Raw genomic sequence first — 23,198 nt, forward strand, 5'->3', positions numbered from 1 at the left:
TCCAGTCCCCTGCCTTCACAGCAGGATGCAGGACCAAGTACCATCCCTGACAAATTTTTGCCCCAAATCCCTAAATGGCCTCCACGGGGATTGAACTCACAACCCTAGGTTTAGCAGGCCAATGCTCAAACCACTGAGCTATCCCTTCCCCCAGGATATTCCTTCCATCTGTATGTTTAGAATTTTTCACCAAGATATAGCTTGTAATGTTCAAACTTACAGCTCCTAAACTGTTTACTTCCTGCCTATGATCCTAATCACCAGAGGCCTCTTTTACCTTTTTTCTTGGTTTTCACATTTACCAGTTTAGAATCAGCTAACTATATCAATATGTTGTTTGCATCCTTTTTATTAATTAGTGATTTTTAAAACATTGTCTGGACTGTGGTCCCCACACCCTTCCAAATCACAATGCTAACCACCTTTCAGCTTTCAACTAGTTAGCTTTGCTGCTTACTGCAGCCAATCCAACATACTCAGAGAAACACTAAAACAACAGCAAGTAGCCCTGATTTCCCCAGCACAACCGCGTCATGGCTCTGTTGAGTGTATAAATTAAGCCATGTATGATTTTCTAGATAACAAAATCAAAGGGATAGCAATTACTATAGGGTAGACCCAAACTGCAAAGTGACTTGCAAAAATTGGAAACATTGGCAACAAAAAGCAAAATTTACTATTATTAAATTGATATTAAAATCCCGTCCCAAATAAAAGAAACCAGTTGCACACATCCAAAGTAGTAAAAGTAACCAAGAAGCTGTACCCACAGCATTAACAAGTTTGTTTGGTTTCTTTACTTGTCTCTAAGGCTAATTCTAGACTGAAAGCCTTTTTCGAGAGGCTTTTTTGAAAGATACTTTGGAAAAAAACGCGTCTAGACTACAACCAGTACTTTCAAAAAAGCAAGACACTTTTTGAAAGAGCATCTAGGCAGTCTGGATGCTCTCTTTCGAAAAAAAGCACCGTTTACATTACATAGCACCTTTTTTTTGAAAGAGCACTTTTGAAAAAAGGTGTTATTCCTCGTAAAACAAGGTTTTCCACAGTCGAAAAAAACTACAGCATTCTTTCGATTTACTTTTGAAAGAATGTGGCAGCAATCTAGACACAGGCAATTTTTTTAAAAAACCCTGTAGTCTAGACACACCCATACTGTCCTCCTAAGACACTTCTATGTAACCCACTGCTATTGTTGCTGTGAGGAAACTCTTGGAAGGAGAGTTGTCTTAAAAAGATTTTTCACTTCTACTGTGGTCCATAATATAAACAGGTTTGAAAACTTGATATTCTGAATAATTAACAAAGAATGCACTACAACTTGATAAAATGTTGTAAGTTTACTTTCGTTTTTAGCTGGTCTGAGTAAACAAAACATTCAGATCCAAGCAATTCTGAACAGCACACAATAGTGTCTGCATACGTCAACATAATATTTCTAAAATAAAACACTGCATATCAATCATGGGGAAATGGATCCTAAAGTCATACCAATTACCCAAAGCTGCTTTCAGGTAAGAACAGCACAGTAATGAACATTTGGGAAGGAGCAGAGAATGACTTACAAAAGTGCCTCTTGGTCTGCTGACTCCTGCAAAACTTGAATATTCTTTCTGCTCATGGTGGGTTTTGAACTCTTCTTCTCTCTCCTTCTTGCAATCCTTTTCTTCTCGTGAACTGGATGAGGCAGAAGATGGGGAAGAAGATGAGGAAGATCGAGAACGGTCTTGCTCTCTTTTTTGCTTACTGAAAAATAAAAATAAAAATACATTGTGCTGTTTTAAACAGATACCCTGTAGTATGCTACACTAAAGGAGGTCTCCGATTATGCAAAAGCTATCTTCCCCTCCGGTTATAAATCATGTATTTCAGATTTTTAAAGGTGGAATATAATTTCATTTTTCATCCTCCTTCCATATCTTTAAAATCTATTGTGCAAATACTATTGCTACTTAGTTGGAAACCAGCAGACTGCAAAATTACTTCTCTGGTTTTTGATTCAATGAAGAGTGGCCTATTTAACTGCCATTTTGGGAGTAGCAAAAGGGAAAGAAGAAGGGAGGAAAACCCTTAGAGCAAAAGTTTCAAATCAACTTAATTGAGTTTCCACATATTGTTGAGAATAGTAGATATATGCTGGGCATTCCTTTGTGGATACTAAACTAGCCAGTGGATGACAATAGGGACACCAGAGGCAGAAAGGAAATGGGAAAAAAATGAAGCACAAGTAAAATCCATATACCCAGTGTAAAGCAAGAGAAAAAAACTAAATGCAAGACTCTATATTCAGTAATCCCGTATTGGCATTATTTTGGCCCAATTTACAATATTTTAATACAATACCCAAAAGGTCATACCTGAAGTCTCTCTTACCACAAATAAATTATTCACTGAAACATTACAATTTAAAAACTAACATTTTTCATTAAAAATAGCCCACTGGCTTTAGAAAAATAAATTCCCTTCTCACCCATGTTAAACCTAGACATCAGTAAAAATTCTCATACTCTGGGTGTTATGAGTTGAAAAAGTGCGGAATCAAGCATAACGAACCAAAGTTCTTACACAAACTGTTTACAGAAATGTACTGCATTGAAGTCCAACCTCCTGATGTAGCCTGGATAATAGGACAGATTAATTTGTCATTTTTTTTTTCAGTGTTAGCTTGCTATTCCAAAGTTTTTGTCCTCATCCACCATAAGCCGTGTAAAAGACAAATACATTTTTGCTGTAAAACAAATAATTTTAATTGTTTAAATTTAAATGTTCAATTACACAGTGAAAATTGAAAGCAATTAAGCTTACAATTACAAAAGGCTAATTAGAAGCTAAAAACCTATTTAGAAAATTTAAATATTTACCTGTCATCTTTGTAAGATTTGTAATCCTTGTAATCTTTTGGAGTTTTCTCCTGCTTTCTTGATCCACTGCTTTCCCTGGAACCTTTAGAGTCCCCTCGTTCTTTACTTCGTTCTTTTCGACGACGGTCAATGTCGTGACGAAGATCCGCAGAATCGCATCTTAATTTTTTATCTCCCTGTAAAAGGAACAGATTTCAGGGACAGGATTTTAAAAAAGAAAAATCCAAAAGATAGAAGGTGGCCCCTCATTTACATTATTTCCAAATTTCTAAAGGAGTAATAATATTTGGCTAGTTTCAATACTTTTCTGAACATTTAGTTTATTGTTAGTGACAGAGGTTTCTCTCAAATTTGTTTAACTTTAATATGTCTTCGCATGATGATTTTTATATCATCTAGGAATTTAGCTTCTATGAAGGTGTTTCGGTAAATCACCACAGAGATCTATTTTTACAAGCAAACTGCCAGGTTTGTGTGGGTGGGACTATTATTTAGTGCAATTTATTCTGAAGTGTATTAGGACAGTACGAACACCTAATTATTTCAGCTACAAGATCTGCAAAGTGAGCTGTTTTCTTGATTTCTAGTGGTGGGATCAGCTAAATGATGCCTCCCCTCCCCCCCCAAAAAAATCAGGAAAATTGGAAGAAAACATCCTGGAATCCAATTAAGAAGTTGCTAACCTATTTTGTCCAAGGCCAGAGAGGAGAAATAATGTAGGTCCAAGTTCTCTTTGGACTACAAATACAAATCAAAACTTGAAGAAAAATATTCCACTTTGATGTTTAAAACTCAAAAGGAAACATTTTATAAAATCTAGAATACCAATATTAAATCGGAACCTACTTTTTGACTTTCTTCTTTAAAGACTCTCTCTTCACCTGCTAAACGGGTATGCTTCCTCAGGGCAGTTGGAGAGATGTCAATCCTCCTAAATATAAAACAAAAAAAAAAGTTTCTAGCCATAGATGCCGGGGATTATTTATGGCTTCCGGTGTGCCTTTCGGATAAACGAAGAAATCAAGAGCGCCTCTTATTGTTCAGCAGTATAACCTATTTACAGTAATAGATAGATCCCTAGAGCACTTTAATCAGATAATGAGAAATCTGAGTTTTGCCCAATGAAATACATTAATCATACACATGTGCAATTAGGACATTTTCAAAGATGTAAAAACTTTAATGGGTTATGTATTTCAAGATCTCTATAAAAGTGATTGACTCATCAATACCTCATGCTAAACAGCACTCAAGGACAACATTTTGGAAGAAAAAATAAATAAAGCTCAGAAAAACATTTCTTTGATGCAGAATATTGACGAGAGAGAATATATTTAACCTCACATGTAACATACTCAAGATAAGGCATACAGCCTTTTGTAACTAATTCTAATGATGAGCAAGGATATACATATGCCCTACCTTTTCTTACCTTTCAGGTGCTAACACATCTCAGGTTTTTATTTTCAAAATGCTGTAAATTAGGAAAAAGTTAATGATCAAGTCACATCACAGCATGAACTAGCTCACACGAGAGGGTTTTTCCACCTTCAAAGTATTTAAGCCTCAATACTACACGAGGCAGGAAAGTATAACTCAACTAATATACTGAGCCAGACTTGCCACAAAGCCACAGATGGAGGAGTTAGGATTAGAATCCAGAGGTTCCAGGCACTTAGTCCAGTGCTCAGATCAGTTCATGCCTCTCTCAAGGGAAGCATTCAGAAATAAGAGACACCTAACCAGGAGGTCTTATAAGAAATATGATTTATTGCTTCACTGAAATTAGCAGTGTCTAGTAATGCAACTGTGAAATACCTGTGTATTTCTGGGCTCTTTTGTCGGGTGCAATGCTCTTCGGCAGGTTTTTGATAGGCTGTGAACCTCTCATTTAGGGTCATTCCAGCTGACTTGAAGTATTGTTCTGTTGGTTATAGAGGAAAAATTCTGTCTAATTAGTTAAGTTCCATTTAAATAGATATTTTCATTCCTGACAAAGGTACATAGCAAGCAAAAAGAAATATTTACCAGAAGAGACAAATCTGTTAGAGACTTTTCCCCCACTCTTACCCTTCTTGTAACCTCAACAAGCAGATGATAGCAGTGCACAGCACTACTACTATCTCTCTCACAGGTATGCCCTTCTACTACCACAAACAATTCAAGCACCATAAACTGACCAAAGTCACATTCTTCCCTGACACACTTCCCTCTGATGGAGGAAAAGGAGCAGCTGTTTAGGAGTCTTTCTTTACACTTTACAGAGAAGTAGATGCAGTTATTTTGAGTCAGTAACTGCAAGCAACAACATTTCTTAATAATCTAATTTTAACTTAGTTTTGACAGAACAGTTAAACAATTTATGCATCAAGAATTACATGTAAACTTATTAAACAAAGTTTTTCTTAAGAGTGCAACTTTTCCTTTAGAAACAGAGATAAAATTATCTAAGTCAATTAACAGACCTACTGCTGAATATAATCATTTAAACATCTGGCATCTTGGCAAACCTGACAGCTTCTCTAACTTTTTTTCTGGGGGAGGGGGGGGGCGCGCTTTTGGAGACTTTTAAAGTAAATAATAGCAACACTGAATTTTTAAAGACCAGATCAACAAATGTTCTTAAATGTATAATAGAAAGACGTAAAGAGTCATGAACTATGAAATGTTACATATGAAGCAAGCTATCTGCTTAACAGGTCAACATACATCTGTATCAACTTACCGCCCAACATCCAGCACATGTCTCATAACCAATCATTAAAACTTGAAATGGCCACTACAAGGGTAGTGCCTCAATCATAATTCCATCAAACCCAGGAATTTGAGCTAGCAACTCAGTTTTTATGCCATTTTTGCCAGGAAGACAGAAGGTTCAACTTTGCCTGTTTTTGCATCTGTATCTTTCAACAGCTATTTTACTTTTGTAACATGGATTTTGCCATTTCAAAACACATTCCAGGACCTAGTTACAATGAAAAAGAAAACATCACTGGGCATTTTCAGCTCAATATTAATAGAGAGCTGTTCAGACCAGTTGCAGCATACCAATGAAACATATCTTCAGTTCTTTAAAAAAAGTTACTAAAATCTGATCACAAAAAAGTGATTTTGAAGTTAAAAGTTTGGTTTAGAAACAAAAATATGATATGTATACAAATAACTGGGCCACAGACTGGTTGATTATCAGTTACATTTCCCAGCCAAATGCTAGATTTCACATACCACATTTAGACTACATCTACACAGCAGCCTTCTTCCGCAAAAGCTTATGCAAATAAATCGCAAAGCAGAAGATCACCGCACTTCATTTGCATAATTAATTAGCAGCCATTTTTACTTTACACAAGAGGCTTTTGGGTAAAAAGGAACTGGGTAGATGGCTCCTTTTTGTGCAAAAACCCCCTCTTGCACAAGAGCCGTTCTTCCTGAAAAAATGAGGAAGAATGGCTCTTGCACAAGAGGGTTTTTTGGTGCAAAAAGGAGCCATCTACAGAGCTTCTTTTTGCACAAAAGCCTCTTGCACAAAAAAAGTCTGCTAATTAATTATGCAAATAAAGCCCCGTGATATTGTACTCAGCACTTCATTTGCATAAGCTTTTACGGAAGAAAGCTGCAGTATAGACATAGCCTTAGAGAGAAAGTGGTTTATTCAGTCATCAAAATGTGAGTGATTTAGAAACACTGCCCCCATTTAGGCTCCAACCCTGGGCCATGTTAAGTCAACGGGAGCTTTACCATTGACTTCAATAAGCGTAGGATCAAGCTCTAAATCCCTTACACATCAATATGTGGTGAAATAGTTATTTAGTAAAGTTGCTATTTTATTAAACAACCTTTATAACTGCTCTACAAATCCTCTTTGCAAAAATACTCATTTTGCAACCCCACTCAAATTTCAGAAAATTACTAAGCCTTGATCCTTCTGGCTATTTAGTATATGTAGAACTCTTTGGATGTTCAGCACACCAAATTAGCACATCTAAAGTATCTTAATAATGAATGCATAATTATGGTTAAATGAAAATTGGCCATCTGATCAGACTGTTCTTATTCTAGGAAAATTAAAAAACATGATTCCCTCTTCTGTTGTGAAACAGCAATAATTTTCATCACCAAGCTCTTTTGTCTTAATGAACTAAGAGAGATGAAGATGATGTATGCTTGGCAACAAATAAGAAATGCTTTGCTAATAAAAAAAGTTGGTATATTTCAGAAACGTTGTAAATGTCCTCACACATTAGACAAAAGTACTGTATTCAGACAATAATATGTCTGACTAATGAGACTATGGAGTATTTTATACTTAATTGAAAAACAGGTAATCATCCCACTTTACTGGAATGTTTCCCAAGGAACTGATTTAGCCTAATGATAATGAATGGTAATAACTGTTGCTCAGAGAAGAATTAGTATATAATCCACTTAAAATGGATGAACTTAAGACAGCACCAAGTAACTAAGTATGAAATTCTATGCTCCAGTGTCGCATACAAGTTGCCAAAAAGAAAGAAAACATGATGAAATTTCATTAGCTTTATTTTTGTATATTTATTTTGCATATTTTTTAAAGTATGAATAGAATAAAAACTATTTCCATATGAGGGACACCAAGTGTCACAATCACAGGATTCTACAATATTGTCACATTATATAGAATAATTTGCCAGCAACAAAAATTAGTCACTAAACATGAGAATTAGTAAACTCAAAGAAATCTAAACATTGGCCAATATACAGCTTTTAAACATAGAATGTTTAAACTTGACTGCAAAAATTCACAAATTGTCAATGATTTATTCAATTGCATAACACAGTTTATTCAAAATATACCAATTAGGTAAAGCAAAAAGCAGGACAATGTAGCACTTTAAAGACTAACAAGATGGTTTATTAGATGATGAGCTTTCGTGGGCCAGACCCACTTCCTCAGATCAAAACTATAGCACGAAAGCTCATCATCTAATAAACCATCTTGTTAGTCTTTAAAGTGCTACATTGTCCTGCATTTTGCTTCAGCTACCCCAGACTAACACAGCTACATCTCTATCACTATTCCAAATAGGTATTACTGCTATAGTTTTCTGGGATGAGCAGTGTAGTCATTTTGGGGTTATTTTACAATGAGCTCTTCTCCAAAGAAAGTATGAATAAATCAGTATGAAGAAGCAGAGAATTCGGTTATTTCTTTACCTAGGGATATTACGCAGGTTTAACTGTAATTGGCCATTTTTCTAAATACTGACCCTGGTATTTGATGTAATAAACCGAGCACATACCTTTGACATGATGAACCAAAGACACAATGTGCTGAATAAATGACTCTGACGTGCTTTTGCTGGCCTGTGTCAACTTAATGTGGTCAAAGATGGATCGGAATTCTTGCTCCTTCTTGACAGAATGGACAAGCGTACTAGCAAGCAGCCTGTCTTTAGTCAAGGAAGCAGGTCTAAAATGCATCAACAACAACAAAAAAACAAATAGAAACCAGTGGTTTAAATAATGTCTAGGCAAACTATGTGGGTGAGGAAGTGTACTACAAACTGGGATAATTTACCTATTGGAATCATCAAGAGGCACCGGTGCCATTTTGAGCTTAACTTCCGGACGATGGGAGTCACTGGCTATCATTTTGATCCTAAGTGGGCTCTCCTCTCGAAAGGTGGATTTTTCTCTCGCATCCAGATTCTTGTGTAGAGGGGGACTGTAATCAAAGAGTTCTTTGAGCTTTTCAGACTTTACCTGCTCAGGTGACTGAGTTTCTTTCTTCACCATTATTCTCTCAGAACTTTTGTCGTCTTCCTTGTGCTTATCTTTTGTTGTACTAGGCCTTTCCACTACATAGCCAGTCTCTTTAAGTTTATAACTCTTGTCTTCTCTAAATCCATCACTCTCTCTATTGCCCTTCATTGAAATTTTAGATTTGTATTTGGTTCCTTCCTCCTCAGCATTCCGATGAGATGCAGTAGCAAAATTTTTACCCTGATCTGCCAGGACAGATTTTCTGAACTGTCCATAATCCTCTGTCTCCTCTGTCTCCTCCCCTTCAGAGTCACTAAACTTTTGTTTCCCAGCCTCTTTATCAATGAAATAATCTAAAGCTTCCTGATCCTCCCATTCCCTTTCTCCCTCTGTCCTCCCTTTTTCTGATCCTCTCTCCTTCTGGGCCTCTTTCTCCCTGGTATTACCCCTATCAAGCAGGTATACTCTAGACTCTTCATCTGTGTACCTGTGGATAGCAAAGGAGAGGATGGTAACTCTGGACTGCATTCATTCCAGTTCATTTGCATTTCACTTCTGAGTTACTTTAATATCACAGATTCACCAACACGAAAACAAATTCCACTGAATAGTTCAACTGAATATACATTTTTGCACAGCATTATTGTTACATATTTTTCAACCATTAGCACATAAGTGGCTGTGGATGTAAGAAAAGAATCCCTTTCTACATAAACTCCAACACACTAACTGCTGTAGGAATTTTAAAAAATAGTAGCTTGGGGCAGTATAATTTGATGCCCCGCTTAATGCCTACAATTTGATGCCTATCGTTTTATCTGTAGGGGAACCAAAGGAAGTTTGGCATTTCAGTTTCCAGTTTACTGTTGAACCCTGACATTTCAGGGACAATTCTTTCATTAAAAGTAAGGGTACCATTTAAAAAAAATTACAAGCACAGCACAATTTTAAAAATGGGTTTTAACAGAGAGATCCATAATTCTAAACTGGCAGAAGGTCATTAGTCACTGTAAGACTTCAGGAATATTGTGAACAATTATGTAAACTGGCTTTTAATTACTCTGCCTAAAGGCTGGTGTAAACGGAGATCTTACACTGACATAGCTACATCTCTCATGATTGTGAAAAATCTACAACCTGAGACACATAGCTAGGCTCACTTAACCCGTGATGACGACAGTGCAAGGTCAATACAATTCTTCTTCTATCAATCTATCTACCACCTCATGAAGAGGTGGATTACCTACAACAGCGGTTCTCAAACTTTTTGGGCTCCGGAGCCCTTTGCATGCGTAAAAGTTTATGCGGAGCCCCAGCGGTCCACTGATTGTATGTGTTGTACCTATCGATGTTTCCAGTTTGTCAACCTTACGGAGCCCCCTGGAGATGTCCTGCGGAGCCCTAGGGCTCCGTGGAGCAGTTTGAAAAACAATGACCTACAACAACAGGAGAACCTCCTTCTGGCAACGTAAGTAGTGTCCACACTTAAAATGCTACAATGGTGCAACTGTAGGACTGCCACTGTAATGTTTTCAGTGTAGACATAGCCTCAAGGAATTGTATTATCTTTGCCAACAAGAGAACTCCTTCTTTTGGCATAGGCAGTGTCTACAACGATGCATTAAAGCCATACCATTGTAACAACGTAAATATAGATTTACCCTAAAATCTTGAGCATGGCTGAATGCATTTTAAAAGTTAATGCTTATTTCTAGAGCCCTGCGCAGATACAAAATTTGTATCCACATGAGCAGAGCTTGACAAGCGGCGGCGATCCCCACTTGCCAGCCACGCAGTTTGGCACGCTGCGCATGCGCTGATCGTGCTGCAGCGCCATGCCAGTTTAAAATCTACTCGCCCCGGGCGAGTAGATTGACTAATTTGTCAAGCCCTGCACATCAGCATTTGCAAAATGAGCCACAGATATCCGCAATGACATCTGCAGATGCCCCCAGATATAAAGCAGATATTTTCAGGTTTCTAGACACAAAATTTCTATCTGCATTCATAACTACAAAAATTATGGGTATCTACAATTTCATGGGCTCTACTTATTTCATTCCACATCAACCCTCTCAACACAGTATTCCTACCAGTAGCTTCCAATATATTCACTGATAGCAATGTATTTGCTTAGGGAAAAGTCTGAATCCTGGTGCCTTTGTAAGTAAGTTTATAAATAGCAATTCAGTGACTGAACAATTTCATTTCCGTTTCATAAACAGCATGGCTAGAATCCAAATTGTCTGATTTCTTATAAAAATGGATTGAAAAATTAAGCAAAGTTAACAGTCCATTTTCAGTAAGATTTCTGCAGCTGTATTCAGAGTTCTAATTCTGAAACTGAAAATTTGATAATCAAAAGAATCTCAGATGTTAACTTTATAAAAATATGCATAAGAAGCTGAAATCAGCTGGTAAATATATTATGTTTTAACATAGTCCTTTCTCCATGTACATAGTTAAATTCAACATATAAGTCCAAGATTTGGGCACCTCATAACTCATACACAGACCATTTTCTGGAAGGGAGATTGAGAGGATAGTTTACTGTATGAATTATGGTAGGTCCGTTGGAACAGATTTTTTTTTTTTAGCAAATAAAAAAAATCAAATCAGAAGACACTACACCCTTCACATTTAATTTTTTTCTTATAAATCCATTATAGATAGTGCATAAAGCATAAACTATCCTGAAAAGGAAGGACCAACCAACTGTTAAGGATACAGTTAGGCCAAGAATTTAAACCAGGGGTTGGGAACCATTTTGAGGTCGGAGCCACTGATCCATGGGGGAAAAAAAAAAAAAAATCAATTGGGGGCCACACACAAATGAAGGGGGAAAAACCCTCACTGACAAGACACTCCCCACATTCCCCTTGACACCAGAGCCTAGGGCAGGGGTGGGTTATAATATTTGACAGGGGGCTACACTTCCAAGATTTTGAAAAATGGTCAAGGCCAAAGGCTCTTCCATGGTATTACTGGAGGAGGTGCAGGGTCTGGGATGGAGGTTGGGTACAGAAGGGAGCTTGGGGTAAAGGACTGGGGCGCAGGAGGGAGAATGGAGTCTGGGAGGGAGTTTCAGCGAAGGAGGTAGTTGTGACTTATGGCAGGGGATTGGGGTACAGGGTTTTGAGATGTGACCTATAGTAGGAGGGGATTGTGATCTCAGGCAGGAGATTGGGGTACTAGATCTGAAAGGGGGCATGTGGAGTAGCGGGGCAGGTGTGTGGGGCAGAAAGTTGGGAAAGGGAGGAGCTGAGATGCCACAGGCAGGTTCTTGCCAGGAGACTTACCAACCTGCCTGCATCCAGAGCTAAAGGCTTGCAGACCTTAAAATGTTTCTGCCTGCTTGGCCATGTGCTTGAGTGAGTGAGCAAGAGGGTTGTACTTTGTGGCTTCCTATTTTTCAAACAGGCAGCTCCCATTGGTCAGTGTCTGTCCAGAAACTGGCCAATGGGATTTTGCTGAGGGCAAGAGCCACATCGACTCTTCCCCCCCCGCCCCTCCAGACTCAAAGAGAAAGTGCCCCGCAGACATGTTTCTGAGAGACATGCAGGGGAGTCTGCCTGGGGCTCCCCACTACCTCCACAGGCCAGATCCAGTGGCTTGTGGAGCTCAGCCTAGTAGATTTTGAGTGCTCCAGCTCTGTGGGGGGAAGGATCCAGGCAAGTCAGGGGCTGCATCCAGCCTCCAGACCTTGGGTTCCCCACCCTTGATTTAAAGTAAAGCTCTTCATGTATTAAGCTTAATCACAGCTGGGCTGAAATTAGTAAGCAATCAAGGCTGTTTCATGCTGCAGTTCAGAGGCTTCTAGGTAAATTAAATGAAGTTCAACAAATGGAGCAGGGACATTTTAAGATTCTACACTACTTGAACAGATAATAATTCTTACCTTTTTAGAAACTTTCCACCCTTTGCAGTTTCCTGTTCCCCAGCTTCAGGATAGAATATGCGCATTCGAGCCTCCTCACGTGGAGCACTCTGTGAAGGGATTGTCTTTCCAGGGCTTCTCCTTGAAGGGATGTGCAATGGGCTATTCTGAGAAGGACTGTAGCGACTGGAACCATTTCCAACAGAACCAGAGCCAGACCTCTCAGGGCTATGTTGAATGGAATGTGAATGCTGAGGTGTATTTTTAGCTGAGTGGACTGTGCTGAGTAAGGGCGCATCAGAGCAAGACGAACTCTGACTAGGTGGGGAAGCAATAGAAGGACTATGGGGTGACCTTGGACTGTTATCATATGCTGAAAGGCCGGGCCAAATGTCACCAGAAGCTGCTGATGATTTATTGAAGTCATCAAGGGACTCAGATGGGTCATGTTCAAATGTATCTTTCTGTTCATCTTGGGATTTACTTTTTAAAGGGCTATCTTGCAGAGGAGCCCCCTCAGTTTTCTTAGCCTGCTTTTCCAGAGACCCGCGTCTTTTGGAAGAGACAGGCGATTTGCTGTATGGGGACGAAGAACGAGATGAAGAGGACCTTGGAGACCGGGAAGATCTGTAAGATCGACGAGACCTGCTCCTGGATCTCTGAGAAGACACAGACCTTCGCTTTGGACTTCTGGAACGTGAACGACCCCGCCTAGGGCTTCGGGAGTGTCTTCTATTCCAGACTGGTCTGTAACCTCCACGATGGTATCTACCACCTCCTCCTTGATAATACCCTCTACCTCTTCCTCTATAACCATAGGGACGTCTCATTCCTCTATTATTTCTGTAATCTCTGCGATAATCTCTTGAATAAACACGATCTCTACTACGAGATCGTGAATATGTCCTGGACCGAGACCTAGAACTAAAGTTAAAAGAAAAATTTAGTACGTGACCATTCAAAAATCCTTTAAGATAAATAAATATACTAACACCCTGATATAATACTATTTGTTGGCACTACACTAAAAATAAATTAATTCTACAATTCATCTTTATTGGCTATGTTAATTTGCAGCATCAATCTGCAAGTTAAGTCAGTAATGCAAGTAAACTTGTGATTTGAAAAGCTATATCGGAGATCTAACAATAAGCCTCCAGTAAGGGATTAAATGAAATACCATTTCAAGAAAAAAAAATTAGGAAGCATTAATCAGTATTCTTGTCCTTCACCATGAAGAAGTATAAGGGTAAAATATGTGAGGCACTAAATGATTACAGCAACAGTACTAAAATGGAACTAAGTTTAAGCTGAATTCAAATTAGATAAACTAAGGTCCCAAATTCACTTCTGCTGAAGACCACAATGTAAGTGGAGGAAGTATTAAATAAAAGAGCATCTAAAAACACCACAATATTAAATCAAATTAGCCCAAAGAACCATCAATTTACCTGTATCTCTTTTTTCGAGAATGTGATCTGGACCTTGACCGAGAACTGGACTGAGATCTGGACTTGGATCTTGAAGAATGAGATCTAGAATTCGATCGACCCATTTTCTTCAGAGGATTATTTCTAATGGAATGAAAGAATAGTGAAAAAAGTCAAAGGGATAACATTAAGATAACTGATTAATTGGCAGGCCTAATTTTAATGGTATAAAAGTAAAATATCACAGTTCAACACTTTGTGGAGGGAAAAAGATTGCATCCAAGACTGACTAGACTATCCCAATTGTTTACGTTACTGATGGTGAAAAAAATATGGCTTACCTCTGAGGCGTTCAACCAGTTCTGAAGCAATAGTCACGACAGTGGCTACTGCTGTAGCAAACTAGCCACACTCAACTGGCCAAATAGCCACATATGCCTAGGGCAGGGGTGTCCAAACTTTTTTCAACGAGGGCCAGATTTGATGAAGTGAACATGCGTGAGGGCCGACCATTTTGCCTGACATTCTTTGAACCATTAAAATTAAATGCAAATTAACTATTTTATGCAAAGTTTATTGCAAACGGCATACTTTTCATTTCGTCACATGGATGACAAATCTAAACAGGTGTTAAATCACTCTGCCTTTCATATCTGAAGGCCAGATGAAAAAAAATCCAGGAAGCTGAAATATATGTCAGGAACATTGTAAAGTACATTACATATTATTGGTAATAAAGGATGTCTGTCAACTTTTAAGTTAAAAAAATATGAACAGGAACATAACACCAAGTATACATGTTGTGTCCAAATATATTTATAACTGATTTAGACCAACTGATATTAACTGAGATTTTACAATGTATTCATCTCAATACATATGGATTCGTTGGGGGCCATAAAAGATATATATTGCCAAATTACCTGGGGGGGGCCGTATTAAACCGGAACACGGGCCGCAATTGGCCCGCGGGCCGGACTTTGGACATGCCTGGCCTAGGGTCTGGCATGCTGGACACCACAGACTTACCCATTTTATAATTATAGCATGAAGCCCTGCCAATACAGCTAGACCATGGCAATTCAAACTTTCCCAGACTATTCTGATCTATTCATCAACTAGGAGAGCAGCAGAGGAAAACCCAAAGATTTTCCTTTACATAGACTGCTCAGACTAGGGTGGTTAACCAGTGGGGGCTGGGAGCAGCCCTTGCCCCCAGTGGATTTGGATATTCCACAGGCAGGGACTGACTTTAAAAATATTACTGACTGCTGGAAGCCCAAAAATAGGCGATGCATGCAAGACATACAGGTCTCTCCAGATCAGTTTAAAAATCAGTGCCCCACACAGATCAGCTCCTGGCTATCATCCCAGCTGATACAGAGGCAGCACTGTGGGGCAGCAGCAGCCCCTGTGTGTAGGGGGCCTGCGCTCCCCCTGGACAGAGTCTACTCTGGTATCCCATGGAGCAGCTTCTGCCTGCGGTAGGGATGTTAAAATGTGGTTAACTGACAAGTCGAGTAGTCAATGGAATTTCCATCAACTACTGGATAGGCATTTCTGCATTCCTCCTTTGAAATGCACAAGAGCCCCGGCTAGAGCTATTGTACATTTCAAAGGAGGAATGCGGAACTCCATGTACAGCCCAAGGCCAGCGGGAAGTCCCGCCGACTACAGGCTGCCCGTAGGTGCCTGCTTTGAAATGTACAAGAATCCCCAGCGGGGCAATCTTGTGCATTTCAAAGCCATGGAGCCCAGGTTCCGTGCAACACTTCCCCAGAACCTGGGGTCAGCTGGGGAGTCCCTGGCTGACTCCAGGTTCTGGGGAAATGCCATGCGGAGTCCAGGATCAGCTGAGGAGTCCCCAGATGACCCCAGGCTCCACAGCTGCCCCTTTGAAATGTGGAAGTAGTGTTTCAAAGGGGCAGCTGCCGCACAGCTCCGCCCCCCCCTCCGCTTTGGTGCCTCTATCTCAGAGGCACTGGGAGGGCGGGAAGAGAGAGAATCCATTAGTTGACTAACTATCCGATAAGCAAATGCTTCTCGTCAGATAGTTGACTAGTCCTTAACATCCCTAGTCTGCGGGCAGCTCCCCTGCATGCTCTTAATTTAAAACTCACTGGCGGGCTGGGACTGAGCCAGCTGCTCAGAGTTTTAAATGTAGGGCATGGGGGGGAGAAGGGGGAGAGGAACCGGTGCAGTTAACTGAGAGCATTAACCGATAAGCTGTCACATATTAGTTAATCTGTTTCCCAGGTAACCGTTAACACCCCTAATGCCAAAACAGAAAATTTGCCAAACCATGGAAGTTAAACATTGTCTAGCAGCACTACCAACACTTCTACTGCTCACTAGGCTCTTACAAAACATTTAGGGGTATAGTAGAGCTAAGTAACAGCAATGAAAACAGAGTCAGGACCTCTGGCTGTAAACAAACTTTATGACACTGCAGGAAAGTTAAGGGGGACATCCAGCTAACTAAAATCATGCCAGATTATGGATGTTGCTAGACCAGAGGGGTTCGTCCTATACTTTCAAAAAGCATCCATAACAATGTTCAAGACATACATGATTTTTTTTTTAAATTACACGGTGAGTGAACATAAGGCTATAATGGATCTATTAAAATACAGAACTGCTAATAAGTGGCTCTACATTCAGGATAACTTAGTAATTTAAACACAAGTTGAGAGTTGTCTTTGTAATTTGCAGAAAAACATGCACTTGCCATTCTGAAATAAATCCTAGGCTACCAAAAAAAAAAAAAAAAAAAAAAAAAAAAAAAAAAAAAAAGCTTGTGTATGGAACAAGATAAAACAAGACTTACAAAAGCCAGACCCTTAGTCTTTTAACTCCAAAAAAGGGAATCCTCTATTACTTGAGTTTAAGGAAAACTTGTTTACACAGATGAAATGTAACTTCCGTATGGTCTCTCTATGCTACCGCCAGCCATCTACAATCAAACTATTCATACCATGGTAGGTCCAATAGGAAGTGTCTGCACTGCAACACCATTGTTACAGCATAGCAGTTATGCCACTGTAGCTCTTGTAGAATAGACAGTCAAATGCTAACAGTTTTTTTAAAAACACATTGTTTAACTGAAACCAGTTTTCTTCAACTATAGTTAAATCTCACTGAAAATTCTTATATAGGCTATGTGGAAAGTAGCAAATTTAATGACCAACTTTACTAATTTTCTTCAGTTTACAAAAAGATCTACCTTTCTCAATAAACCTGGCAATTTCAAGCCAAATTAATTTTTTTCAGACAGACTAATAAGAGATATTCAAAACTGGAATTCATGACTGCATCCTTAAAAATGAAAATAATCCATTCAATGTACATGTTTTAAATAACAAAGTTCAGATCAGACTAGAATAGAAGTTCTCAAAATGTGGATCGAGACGCCAAAGTGGATCATGACCAGGCTGGTGTTAGACTTGCTGGGGCCCAGAGGACAAAGCCCAAGCTCCACCACCTGAGGTCAAAGCCAAAACCCCATGGCTTTAATCCTGGATAGCAATGCTCAGGTTACAGGTTCCTTGCCTGGGGCTGAAACCTTTGTGCTTCAGCTTGACACATCCACCTGAGGTACTGAAACTCAAGGTTTGGAGCTTCTTCCCCCCTCCCCCACACCACCTATCCCCCATTCCCAGCTCAGATAGTAATTGTTGTTCATTGCAGTGAAAGCCCCTTCTGAGAAGTTTGCTGGACTAGAAATACAAAAGTATCAGAAATAAATCAAGCGTTAATCTTACCTTAGGCTTCTAGATGTTAATCACTGAAGTGATTTTAAAATTCTCTAAATGTGTTCTCAGAAATATTAATCTCTGTAAAACATAAAAATTATTGTGAATGTTATGCATATTCAGGTGCTCCGCTCAGCCCTCCTTTTAAATCAGTTAAACAATGTGTTTAACCTGTTAGCCAATAAAATGGGATTTTACATCTGTAACTTAAATCTCTAAAATTTTCCTCAGAAGCGTTTCTTTTGCAGTCTTATGGCAGCATAAAATATGGACAGTAATTAATCAACTTTTGCTAGTCACCATGTTTCATTGTATAAGAAATTTTCTCTTTTTTTTAAATATACAAGGAATCAGAATGTCAAACAGCACATCAGGATACCACTGCACCAGAACTCAGCACTGACAAAAAGTCAACTGCAGAGAAGTTCTACACAAAAGATTTGGGTTTGGAGAAACAATTAGGAATGTTACATTTAGATTAATCAACTAATGGACTAGTTGATGGAATTTGCATTGACTATACAATTAGTTGATAGGGCACCTCCGCCTTTGAAATGGAGCAAGACCCCCCCCCCCATCCTCCACCCCCAGCTCTTGCTACCTTTTGAAGGCAGAAGTGCCACCAGTTCCCTGCTGTGTCCTGCCCCCACACCTCTCCCCCCATCAAGACGGTGCTGGGGAGAACCAGCTTTTAAGCCGGCTCCCCCTAGAATCAGCATATGTTTATTGGATAGTTGACTTATTGCTTACATCCTTAAACAGAATCATATTTTAGTATACCACATTTAATATCTGGTGTATCAAAGTTAATGAACTAGATATTTTTACAGCCCAAAGAATCAAAGTATCTGAGCACCTCACAGCCATATGTAAATTAAGGGCTCACTCCTACCCCCACTGAATTAATAGACACCTTTCCACAGAACTTTAGTGATAAGTAGGATCAGTGCATAAATACTTCTGCATCCCAACATTATTTAATAATTTGGGGTAAAAGCATTTTAATAGTGTCTACACATGGGCCTGTTCAGGTACAGCTGTTTCCCAAAATTAACTAGATGCTTCTTGCAAAAGAGTCAAATTACTACTAAAACCATGTACAGCCAAAGCCTTTAGAAGAGTAACATTTCTAACCTTCACAGGTATCTAGCTTCTTTGGAAAACTGTAAGCATAAAATACCTTGGATTTCTATACCAGTGATCTCCAACCTTTTTACACCCAAGATCACTTTTTAAATGACAGACCAAGCCAAGATCTACCGCCCCGCCCCTTCCTTGAAGCCCCGCCCTCTCTATTCTCCTCTTTTCCATCACTTGCTATCCCCAATCCTTATACTGCTACTTAAAAAAAAAATTCCCACCATTCCTCACAGCTCCTCACCTGTGCTGTTGCTCAGTGAGTAGCTGCTCCTCAAATGAGGAAATCTAATGTAAATGTATTGCGCAGGCGCACAGTTCAGAAAGGGCTCAAGAGCTACTCTTAGAGCCTCAGAGATCTACCGGTAGATCGTGATCTACTGGTTGGTGACCACGGTTCTATACTAAATCCTCTCAGCCTACAATTCAGGACCCCTCCTTCTTTGTCAACCACTGCACCTCCATGTTTGCCTGCAACTCTAACAGCAGCAGAATGGTACAGAAATTTGTCAGTTTCAAACACCTGCTCACAAGATTCTGAATTGTAGCAGCAAATAGAACAGTTTTAGTTGCATGATAGTGTTGCCTGCTTGGTATAGTTTCATGATACTGCTACTCTACGTAGCACAGGCAATGTGAGCCTCAGAATTGTACATGAAAGAAACTATTTTGTAAGAAAAAACATCTTCATGTTTAATACTCTAAAAAAATGGTTAGTCCATTGCTCACCAAAGAAAGACCACCACTGAGATAGTTTAAAAAAAAATAGCGGCTGCAAAACAGAGGACGAGATGAGTTAGGAAGACAAGTTTCCTCACAGCATATAACAGGAGGAACCTTGAGACCTCCAACTGCATACTCATTGAGTGCTAATCATCCACCAGAATCAAGCAGATACGCCCATCATGATGTTTTCAGAAAGTACAAACAACAAGGGATCTCAGGAGCTTAGTCATTCCCACTATCATTAACACCTATGTTTAAAAGATCCATGAAAAAGGAAAAGGATAAGCTGAAATGGTTATGATCCCACATGCCCAACTCTGCCTGCCTGTTCATAGTTGTGTCACCAATGTTAACAAAACATATCTTTGTCACCGTTTTAAAGATAATGTACAGAAATTTTTGAAAAAAATATTTAGGAAAATTATTCCTGTCTACTAACAAAAAAACTGTTACCTGAATCTTTATACTTCCTTCCCCACACACCCCAATTTACAGAAAGAGAAATTTCAGCATTGTAGGAGGACTCTGGCCCTTCGCTAATTGTTATTTTAAAGTCCCAAGGAGATTTTGCAAGTTAAAATCATATTTAAACTAATTTGATAGCAAGAGTTATGGTAATTCATGTACTGTTGATTGCAGTGTTGTAGTAGCCATGTTGGTCCTAGGATATCAGGCTATATCTACACTGCATTCCTCTTCGGAGAGAGGAGTGCAAATGCAGACAAACGAAATTGCAAATGAAGCGCAGATTTGAATTTCTTGTGCTTCACTTGCATAATCACATCCAGCCGCTATTTCGAAATACTCTATTTAAAAAAAACGCTGTCTAGACGAGATTATTTAGAAAGAAATAACTCTTAAACCTCATTTTAAAGGAGTAAGGGTTATTTCGAAAGAAGGGTTTTCTTTCGAAATAACCACGCTTAGACAGCATTTCTTTTTTCGAAATAGGATATTCAAATCTGCTCTCCATTTGCAATTTCGTTTGTCTGTATTTACATTCCTCTCTTGAAAGAAGAATGCAATATAGACATTAGAGAGGCCAGGTGAGATAATCTTCTGTTCTGACAGAGAGGCTCATTAACAGAAGTGAGTCGAATAAAAGATATGACCTTACATATCTTGGATTAGGAATATAAGAATAGTCGATTAGTTGACTACCCAATAAGCCTAGGTTTATTGGATAGTTGAGTCAACTACTCGCATTTCCCCTCCCCCCACCTCTGTCAGAGGCAACAAGGGAAAAGGGGGGAGCAGAAGCCGGCAGTGGGGGGAGCCAGCTTAAAAGCTGGTTTCCCCCAAAACCATCTCCGTTGTGCCTCTTATCAGGGGTAGCAGCAGGGGAAGGGATCGGGAGGAGGAAGTGAGCAGGGAGGCTGCTCCAGCAGCAGCCCCTGGTCAGTGGGGGGTCCCAACTCTCCGCTGGGACCCCCTGCAGACAGGGGCTGCTGCGGCAAAGCAGCCGCTGTCCATGGGGCTCCCAGCTCCCCAATGGGATCACCCACGGACAGAAGCTGCTGGACCCCGTACGAACAGGGATCGAGCAAGCCCAGTCCTGGAACACGCTGGGTCCAGGAGCTACCCCCTCTGCGGCTCTGCAGTTTAAATGTGGTAGGAGCCAGGCTGCTGTGCGCCTGGCTCTTACTACATTTAAATTGCAGAGCCACAGCAGGAGTAGCTCCTTCTGAGTGCCTTCCCTTATCGAATAACCATGTAGTTGATACAATTTGTATCGACTGCATAATTATCCAGTTACCTGCCTCTTAACATCCTTGCCTTGAATCACCAATTCTATTTTCATTAATGTAAGACTACAAAAAAAAAAGAATATTTTCCTTTTCAAAGTTGTATTAAATTAGCTAGCATTTCTGTACAAGGAAGCAAAATTTACTATAAAAAAATGCCTCTCCAGCCCCCTCTCCCAGTCAACTTTTCCTCAACATGATTTTTCATTGGCAGTACATATAGTTTTATGGACACTACTGTTTTACAGTCTCTATTCATTATTTTTACCCTATAAATGCAAGAAAACTCCTGCATTTCCCTTCTCTTCTACATCACATACTTATATGAAGCATTTAGAAACAAACTGGAATAATCTATATAATTTTGAAATACTCTTTACAATGAACAAATTAATGTACGCAACAGTAGCACAAATTTCTATTAATATATGATACAAAGTTTGCCCGGATTAACTTGGGAATGTGTGTTTAAAAAACAGGGAAGTTAAGTTGTTTGATTTACTGGGGCACATCTATTTGTTCTTTTGGATACAAAATAAATTGAAAACATTTGAGGATAACACGTGTACTACTTTCTCAATGAACAAATATTGAACCTCAATTTGCAATTTTGCATATGTTTTCAAATTTTTCAACATTGAGATTTCTTGTATGCACATTAGGGATGTTAGCGACTGGTCGATTATCCGATAAGCAAATGCTTATAGGACAGTCGAGTATCCACTTGGCTAGTTGCTCCCCAGCTCTTGCTGCCTCTATCAAAGAGAGGCATCAAGGTGGGGGGAGGATCAGGTGCTTGTGCTGGGGGTAACCGGCTTTAAGCGGTTCCCCCCCAGCACCTTCTCCGCAGGGGACAGGAGAGGCAGAGGCACAGTGGGAAAACAGCATGAGAGAGGACTGCTTCAGTCCCCGCTGACACAGGTTCCCATTCCTGGAACTTCTAATTTTGAAATGTACAAGAGCCCTTTAGGGCTCTTGCACATTTCAAAAGCAAACATGTGGCAGGGATCATGGGGTGAGCAAGGGGTCCATAGTACTGCCTCTCAGAGAGGAGACAGGAGCCAGCACTGCGGGGAGGCAGCTTAGAAGCCGGTTCCCCCCAGCAGCACTGTCTCCAGGGTGCCGCCTCCCACCCTTGGCCTCTATCAGAGGCAGCAGGGGGTGGGGATAAGCGATGCTGCTGGGAAGCAGCCCTGTCCACAGGGATCCCCGCAGTAAGCTGGGTTCCCCGCAGACAGGAGCTGTTGCCACAAAGCAGCCAGGGCAGCAGCCCCTGTCCATGGCCAGCCCTGGCCGCCGCGAACAGGGGCTGCTGGACTGAGCGCGAACGAGGACCAAGCAATCCTGGCTTGCACTGATCATTGAGCCTCTTCATTTTAAGTGAAGTAAGAGCCCAGCGGTTCTTACTACATTTAAAATGCAGAGCAGTAGTGTGGGTGGCTCTAGAGCCAACTCCTGGAGCTACCTCCACTGAGGTTCCACACAGCAGGGCTTACTGACTAATCGTATAGTCGATACAAATTGTATCAACTACACAATTAGCCAGATAATCACATTTTAACAACCTTAATGCACATATTACATTCAGATGAGGGATGTTAGTGTATGGAGGTTTAATTGATTACCCAATAAGCCTGGGCTTCTCAATTAATCCTAACGACTACACGTACCCCCTCTATCAGGGGCAGCAAGGGGAGGGGAGAGGCAAGAATCAGTTCTGGGGGGAGCCAACTTAAAAGCAGGTTCCCGACAAGCACTGGATCCCATGGAGCCAGTACATGCAGGAAGCTGTCTTTCAAGCCAGCTCCCTGCATGTGTGTGTTCCTGCGGAGCCACCTGTCCCCATGCTGCTGTTTCTATAAGGGGCGGGAGGGAGCCAATACTTGCAGAGAGCCAGTTTAAAAGCTTGTTTCCCAAGAGTACTGGCT

At 40.1% G+C, this 23,198-nt stretch overlaps 1 protein-coding gene across 10 annotated transcripts in view; it reads right to left on the reverse strand.

The window, feature by feature from the left end:
* Window positions 1-23,198, reverse strand: part of BCLAF1 (BCL2 associated transcription factor 1) — a 32,581-nt gene that overhangs the window by 5,083 nt on the left and 4,300 nt on the right. For 7 of the 10 annotated variants that reach the window (XR_012902684.2, XR_012902683.2, XM_075924246.2 and 4 more), the window contains 9 exons: window positions 17,672-17,743; window positions 13,932-14,054; window positions 12,502-13,404; window positions 8,419-9,090; window positions 8,141-8,310; window positions 4,680-4,785; window positions 3,708-3,792; window positions 2,862-3,037; window positions 1,566-1,746 (listed from right to left, as the gene is read on the reverse strand). Coding sequence is in view for 8 of the 10 variants with exons in the window: in XM_075924246.2 (XP_075780361.2) it covers window positions 1,566-1,746; window positions 2,862-3,037; window positions 3,708-3,792; window positions 4,680-4,785; window positions 8,141-8,310; window positions 8,419-9,090; window positions 12,502-13,404; window positions 13,932-14,035 (2,397 nt within the window). In the remaining 2 variants the exon portion in view is untranslated. Of the gene's footprint in view, window positions 1-1,565; window positions 1,747-2,638; window positions 2,729-2,861; window positions 3,038-3,707; window positions 3,793-4,679; window positions 4,786-8,140; window positions 8,311-8,418; window positions 9,091-12,501; window positions 13,405-13,931; window positions 14,055-17,671; window positions 17,744-23,198 lie in introns of those variants that run through there. The other 3 variants (XM_075924245.2, XM_075924248.2, XM_075924247.2) reach the window with 3 other exon arrangements.

This window comes from Pelodiscus sinensis, chromosome 3 (assembly GCF_052426305.1).
Source record: "Pelodiscus sinensis isolate ZL-2025 chromosome 3, ASM5242630v1, whole genome shotgun sequence".
Classification (NCBI taxonomy): Eukaryota; Metazoa; Chordata; order Testudines; family Trionychidae; genus Pelodiscus; species Pelodiscus sinensis.